Genomic DNA, 8,057 nt, shown 5'->3' with positions numbered 1-8,057 from the left:
TTGACTTATACCTTTCACGCCAAGTTTAATTCTGGGAGTTCTTCTTACCTTAATTAAATTTTGAAAGACCCTAGGAATTCATTAATGTCTTGGATACAAGTATACATCAAGAAAATCTAAATAAAGGGTCCCATCCTTTCTCAAATGACCCTAGACCTCACATACCCCAAATGTCATCTAACACTAGCCTAGCCAAGAATTTTCAAGTTAATACCTGAAAAATTTTCTTGCCCAAATTTCATCCCTATGGACCTATTCATAACGACCGGGTCAGGTCGTTACAATTTTAATACATAATTATATTTTTACATAAAAAAAAAAGAGTTCTTTCTTTTATCTAATAACTTAAAAGAAATAACATATATTTTTTTTCATTTATGGTGGAGGAGGCAGTGGTTACCATGACGGTGTGGAGGAAGCAATGGTTATTTTAGTTGCATGTTTACTAAGACGTGTCACTTAAGGCTTCCCCACCCCCTGTTTAAAAACATTAATCAAGAAAAAAAAATTATATATAACTCCCATTTGATCATTGACTTTGAAATTGAAATTTTGATTTTTGAAGTTATATTAGGACATGCATTTTACTTAGGTAAAGAAAAATAGTGTTTTATGAGTATTTGAAAATATTTGAAGACTACTTTTTCAAAATCTTAGGGCAGGTCGTAGCCATTAAAAATCTAGAACATAGTTTTAATACCATTGAGAGGTATTCTTGTGGATAGTATTCACCATCACTTTATCCACAATCTCAGTAATCATAACAACAACAATTGCTAACTACTATTTTCATATGCTACCAAACTTTCCTCCTTCATCATTATGATTGTATATATTGTAACCACCACCACCATATCTATAACCAACGTCGCCACCATCAATCTATAGCCACTGCCACCTACATCACCATTATTAACCACTATCACCACTATAGTCAATTCCTACTACCAACAAACTCCACTATCAAAACTAACACCGTCCCAAACTATCACCATAGATTCTTCGATCACCACCACCATTGTCGCTACCATTACTATCAACCACTACCACCACTTTGTTTTATATATACAACCAACCACTTTCATCGTCATAACTAGCACCTTCACCAATTATCAAAAACACATCACCAACCACCACACATTCTTCAGCCACCACGATCAACACTGACAATTACTAACATCAACAACCTCAACATTACAACCACCGACACCATTATCGATTTTCATCATTATTGTAGTCACCACAACACCAACAGCCTCCACATTTACAACTACCACCACAATCATTAAAAGCTACTAACAACAAATGTTACCATCTCCATAACCACTACAAATTTCTCCACCATCACTAGCAAGTATAAGTATTTTATTTTTTAATCAAATAATAATTTTATTTTATTAATTCTTTTTACATATTTAATTAGTTTTAATTTGAATTGTATATCTATTACTTAGTATAAATAGATAATGTACATTCAGATATTGAAAATCAAGCAATCTTAATCATTAAGTGGACCTATATGATTCAGTCCATTCTCAAACCCCGTACACGATGAGAGGTTGAATGCATTAGGATGCCCTTTTATGGTTGTAAAATACATATGAGCATAAGATTTGCATGACTTAAATATGTAAGGATGTATTTATAATATTTATCCAGTAAACATAGATAATGTATAAATAAAGACTTTTTTTAAAAATTAATTTCTTGAAAATAGAAAAGAATGGACAAGTACCCTACCTCCCCCCTCCATCCACCCCCGTTGATGAATTTCAAAGAGTTACCTTATATTTTTATGTTTACCATTTTCTGTTTTTCCAATAATTTAAATTCAACAAAAATGCAATTACATATTTATTCAATAATTTAGCTCAATAAAAATACTCTCTTAAAATAATAAAAAAAATTATCAACAAAACTCCTCCACAAGTAATAGCAAAATACGCACGCATATCAATTTACGTCTACAACAGATTATCCACTAACTTGTTTATTCTCACTAATGAGACTTTGAGAAATCTCATTGTCTTGGATCTTCGCCAACTTAAGAAACTGAATTAAATTTGATTTCGCATCTTGTTAGTAATTTTTAAGTTTATGTATAAAGTGGATATTTATTATTTTTCCTTAAGTATATTGAGATTGTAAATAAATCATACTTAGAACTTAAATAAGAAAAAAAAAAACAAAAGTGATAACTAATCATAAAAGCATTTCTCTTTCTAAAAGAGATAGTTAAGGGTAAATAGTAATTAAATACTTTTTGAATTGTGTATTTTCTCCTAATTAAATATTTAAGAATCAATGAATTAATATAAAATGTATATTAGTATTTAATCATAGTTAACTGTTAAAAATGTATATGCATTAACACTTAATTAACATTTGCTCTCATCAGTGTTAAAGAAAAAATCAATGACTTTAATTTACTATCTGATGTGTTAAAACAAATTTAATTTGCTAACACAAGTTGTTTCGCAACTAAATATGAATTTAAACTTATTAAATACTACTATACAAATACCGTTATTATTTGTAAACTCGCTTTTATAACTCATCCAATGCTAGGTTAAGCGGGTAAGTAAGATATATGAATTAGACTATGTGTCATTAATTAATTATGTTGAAGGACGATCTTGATAGATAGGTATTTTCCTATGAAGCATGATGTTATAAATAGAAAGAGTATGATAAGAATTATTAATGGTGCACCTATCATAAATTTATTAGAATAATAAAATGTTCTTTCTAGGAAGTCTTGTAAAGCTTTGTTTCATTAGAAACAATTTTTTCTCAGTGAATAATCTTAACAATGTAAGAAAATTTTTCATTAGAGTTTTTATCCGCAAATATGTTGTAATGTTTGTTTTTTTTCTGATTTTCCTTAAATCCTTTACATTTTCTTTTTTAACAAAAACTTCAAGCACAAAGTTCATAGTATCACATATATTCAATATACAAATTAGGATCCTCAAAATGATAATCTCACATAAAAAATTTCAGAAAAAGCATACCTAATGAGAATAACTTAGCGAAAGCGTTAGTTGAAAAATTGGTTACCTCATTGCCCTAAGCGTCATCAATAATAGAAAAGTGAAAAGAATATGTGGTAATCCTAATGAATGGAGAACCTGATCTGACGAATAGAATTTATTTTTCATTAAAATTTAGTTATGGACTCTATATTAATTAGGTCACTCATAAATTAATATAATTGATCTAGTAGGCTTGAATTAGCATATGTGAATATATAAGTTCATGACTGCACAGTAAGGTGAGAGGATGAATGATGACTAAGTCAATAGATAGAGGAGATCCTTAAGGGGTCGTTTGGTAGAAAAAAAATAACTCAAAGATTAGTAATGCAGGGATTAGTAGTGTTGGGATTAGTAATGAAGGGTATTTTTTTTATCAAGTGTTTGGTTCATTGCTTTTGACCTCATCTTGTGTTTGGATTAAACATCTACAAAAAGCTTCTTTCCAATTATACCCTTGAATTATTATGAGATTTTCTATTTTATGTAATCGATCAAGGTAGATAATTGTCGGGACAATATTATTTTTTTATGACCTTCTAGCTAGCTAGGAGAAATAATTTTGTTGTCATGTTTGTTATTTAATTTTCTCACTTGAATTATTTGAGGGTAAATAATTATTATCTGAATAAATTAATCACTTAAAAACGTTAATTTTCAATTTAGAATAGATAGACCATCTACTTTAAAACCAAAAAGACTGAAACAATAGTAAAATTGAATAAATCATCTACATTTCCACATAAAAATTACAAGTTGGAGTTTTAATATGTATGCAATTTATAAATTGTCAAAATACAAATAATAAGAAACCACATATAAATCAACAAATAATATATTAAATTAAGATCACAAACATCATGTGGTGATATATTTTCCTTTTCAATTAGTAAATGTTAAAGAACTCACATTTTAAATATTGTATTGATATGTATTGCATTTATTTATTAACAAACAACTCTCTCTAAAAAATAAAATTTGTAACCTAATTTATTTAAATAAATTTTCTAGTACAAATATAAAACATAAAATCAAGAAAATAAATAAAATGTGATTAGAATGATTTGAGGGATATTTTTGTCTGTACATAGATAATCTCATGGTATTAAATCCAATGTATTACTAATACCACCAAATGGAAGGTATTAGTAATACATCCTATAATACCATGTAGGGTGTATAACTAATCCATGGATTAGTTATACTTAGGCCAAGAAATTCTACCAAACATAGTACTAAATAATTCCATACATAATACATGAACTATTTCCCCTAACAGAGGCGTATTCAGGATTTCGGTAAGATGGGTGCACAATTACAAAAGAGTTCATCTTAAATATAAATTTTATCAGTTTGACTTTTAGGTTTTTAATATGAACCATTAAATTTTAAAAATTATAGGTCAAAAATATATAATACTACTAGTTTTAAATTTTAATATACACATTTAATTTAATTATATAATAATTTTACCATGCTAAATTTTTTAGGAGTTTTTGATGTAACACACTTGAAAATTTTGAAAGATTAAAGAAAAAAAAACAAAAGAAAAATTAGTTGAAACGCCAAAAGTGTAATCGATAACCATTTGGGAAGTTGTTATTCAAAAAGACAAGACAAACTTAGATTTAAATTTCTATCATCACTTAGAGAGGTGCACCCAATCATCATCAAATAATATATGATACTTTGAGCGTGGGTTCACACTTCTATATTTAATTTTTTTTCTTATAAATATAACAGTACTATGTATGATCTAGAGAGGGAAGCATGGGTTCACGTGAACCCACGGCACCCCCTCTAGATACGCCCATGTCCCCTAATACCTCCTACCAAACGACTCCTAAGTGTTTGGAAGATAGAAGTGAACCCAAGGTAATATGTGGTTGCCTGATATTCTAAGATTATTTAGAACTAGTGAATGAATATACGCGCTTCACGCGGTCATATAAAGTGTTATTCTTCTTTTTATCTATTTGTTAAGCATAAAAAGTTTAATTTTAAGTCATTCAATCATAATTTTACTCTTTGTATTTCAGTGTGTTTGTCTGACACAGAGTTAATGAAAGTAAAAGACTTTTGAATGAGTTTATGAAAATAAAAAAAACTTCGAATTTTATGATGTTAAATTAAAAATATGTAGAATGTACCAAAACGTCCTAGTGGTGTTAAACATGTCATGTCTTACTTTATTTGTTAAGTAAACTTGACTTTATTTATCTCTAGAGTGAAATCACCCGCATTTTGAGCAGTTATAGAAAGCTCCTTATACTTTTACAAAAAAAGAAAATTATAATCGAATACTAAAAATAATTGTGAAGTATATTTAATGATGACTAAAGTACATGACTTTTTTAAAAGATAATTTATAATGCAAGTTTATAATATTAATCAATTTGTATTTTGTCTAATTAATTTTCAAAAGCTAAACTAAAGATCCAAATATTTTGCGTTTTTAAAGTTAAAACAAAGAAGTGAAAATAATAAGAATAAAGTTTCAAAATATGTGATGTAATATACAACAATGTTTGCATATAGTATTATCTTTATATTATTTTACACAATAATATAAAATAAGAATTCAAGAAAATGAAGAAAAGTTAATAAGTTAACTTATGAATTATGATATTAGGAACAATAGTACATCAAGTGAAGAAAATGAAGAAAAGTCAGGTGATTAAGCCAACTCCATTGTGTTGTAATGTTAAATTAAGTGCTACTTTGGAGGCAATCTATGATTATAATAATATAGAATAATAAGAAAAACACAAAAAAATTATGGGTCATGTTACAATTGAAACTAAGGCGCGTGTGGGAGCTAGGGAACCCACTTTTCTAATAGTTATTTGAGCACTTTGCAGGTATAAGGTGTCAAGTGAAGGAGTGTAGACAGCGAAGTTTTATTGATAAATTCCTACTAAATTTGAATTAAATCTTAAATTCATGATATGTTGACCAAGTCAAATTACTGGTTAATAAAGTCGGATTAATATTTAAGTCAAAATGATATGACTTAAAGCAAGTCTAAATAATATTTGGGCCAGTCCATTAAATTGACAAGATGAGCCCAACTCATGATCTTCAGGCCCAAGGGTCAAAATTGCTTGGACCAAAATACCTCTAAAGCCCTAGCTCAAGCCTATATAAAGAGGTCTTTATAAGACCAGAAGGGATACAAACATACATACACACATAAATACATAGTTGCTCTTTATTGGAGATCTGCAAGTCTTCCGCATACAAAGAAGTCTTCGCTCCAAGTGTTGAGCCGTAAGTATTCCGCCAAATCAAAAACATCTGTGAAGAGAAGAATCAGGGGATTACATATCTCTTTAACAGATTTTATAAAGATTGTAACTTTCACATTAATTCAAATACAAATATTATTGTTTGCTTGCTATTTTTCCTTTCCTGTTTACTGTATTTCAGGATTGAAACTTTAGACGCTTAAAAATTGGCACGCCCAGTGGGACAATCTTTACCTCTCATTTCTTCTCTTCAAGACAACCAAAGTTCAAAAACACCGAGATGACTTTCAAGAAGATCAACTCGAAATCCGCATTTGAATCCAAATCTGGATCTACATCCGTATCCGCATCTGGATCAAAATCTCCATCTGTATCAAAATCTGCATCGGCATCGAAATTCGCATCTGCATCTACAAAAACTGATGGATCCAAGTTCTGCATTGATGTCGAAAACATCCTCGATGTTACTGCGGGAAGTATGGGAACTATCACAAGGAACCAAGCCAAATTGCTGGGACAACAAGCCTCATGAGTGCCATCCGAATCTTCTACTATCTTTGGTTTGTCTCCAAAACATGTGAAGTCTCTTGCAAAAGCTGCAAAGGAAAACATCGCTGAAATGGTCGATAGGGTTCTTGCCCAATTGAGCCCATCTATATACGAGAAGTCCTTCGCTTCGGCAGACAATGATGTCTTAAGCACGGGATCTACCCCACATATCATGTTTGCATCTCATGTTAAGGAAAATCAACGCTACTCTCCGCCACCTACTATGGTAATGCACGCAATGGTGACTAACGATTCATCTGTAGAAGAATAACTTGTGAGCTTGACAAGAGCTATTGAAGGCTTGACCAAGTATGTTCAAGATCAAGATGCTCGAATTGTTAAGCTAACTGATAGGGTGGAGGGCATGAGGGATGAAGAATCAAGTCATGCACCTGGAAAACGTCCACAAGTCCAAGAGACAGTCGATCGCCCCACAAATCAAGTTGAATATGTTAAAGAGATCCAAGTTTCTTCGGAAGGAACAATCCCGATCAACCAAATCAGGGAGTTCATCATGGGTACCATTAAAGACAAGTACGAGGTTGCAACAAAATCCTCCTTGACATATGCAAGGCCATACACCGCAAGGATTGATAGTTTGAAAATGCCTGTCGGTTATCAACCTCCAAAGTTTCAGCAGTTCGATGGTAAGAGAAGCCCAAAGCAACATGTGGCGCACTTCATCGAAACCTACAACAATGCTGGAACACACGGCGATTATCTCGTCAAACAATTTGTCTGTTCCTTTAAGGGAAATGTTTTCGATTGGTACACAGCCCTTGAGTCTGGTTCCATTGATAGTTGGGAACAAATGGAGCAAGAATTTCTCAACCGCTTTTATAGCACAAGACGTGTTGTAAGCATGGTGGAACTTACAAACACATGTCAGCGAAATAAAGAGCAAGTCTTTGACTTCATCAACCGATAGAGGCATGCAAGTCTAAACTATAAAGATAGACTTAGTGAAGCTTCGGGCATAGAGATGTGCATTCAAGGTATGCATTGGGGTCTCCGCTATATTTTGCAAGGCATAAAGCCTAAAACTTTTGAAGAGTTGGCCACTCGCGCTCATGATATGGAGTTGAGCATGTCGTCGATCGGAACTGAAGCACCACCTGTCCACGAACTCCACAAAGTCAAAGAAAGGCAAGAATTCAAGAAAGTGGGAAAATATTTGCCAAAAACTAAAAACAAAGAATCCATCAACGTCAATGCCTCTCATGTG

General features: G+C 31.4%; 1 protein-coding gene across 1 annotated transcript; it reads left to right on the top strand.

Annotated features, from left to right (window-relative positions):
- Positions 1-6,902: 6,902 nt before the first annotated feature.
- Positions 6,903-7,760, top strand: LOC125858824 (uncharacterized). Its single transcript, XM_049538617.1, has 2 exons — positions 6,903-7,058; positions 7,143-7,760. The coding sequence occupies exons 1-2, from the start codon at positions 6,903-6,905 to the stop codon at positions 7,758-7,760; spliced, it is 774 nt and encodes a 257-aa protein (XP_049394574.1).
- Positions 7,761-8,057: the final 297 nt, after the last annotated feature.

This window comes from Solanum stenotomum, chromosome 3, assembly GCF_019186545.1.
Source record: "Solanum stenotomum isolate F172 chromosome 3, ASM1918654v1, whole genome shotgun sequence".
Classification (NCBI taxonomy): Eukaryota; Viridiplantae; Streptophyta; class Magnoliopsida; order Solanales; family Solanaceae; genus Solanum; species Solanum stenotomum.
Note: the sequence above shows the minus strand (reverse complement) of the source record. Positions and strands in the feature narration are given on the sequence as shown.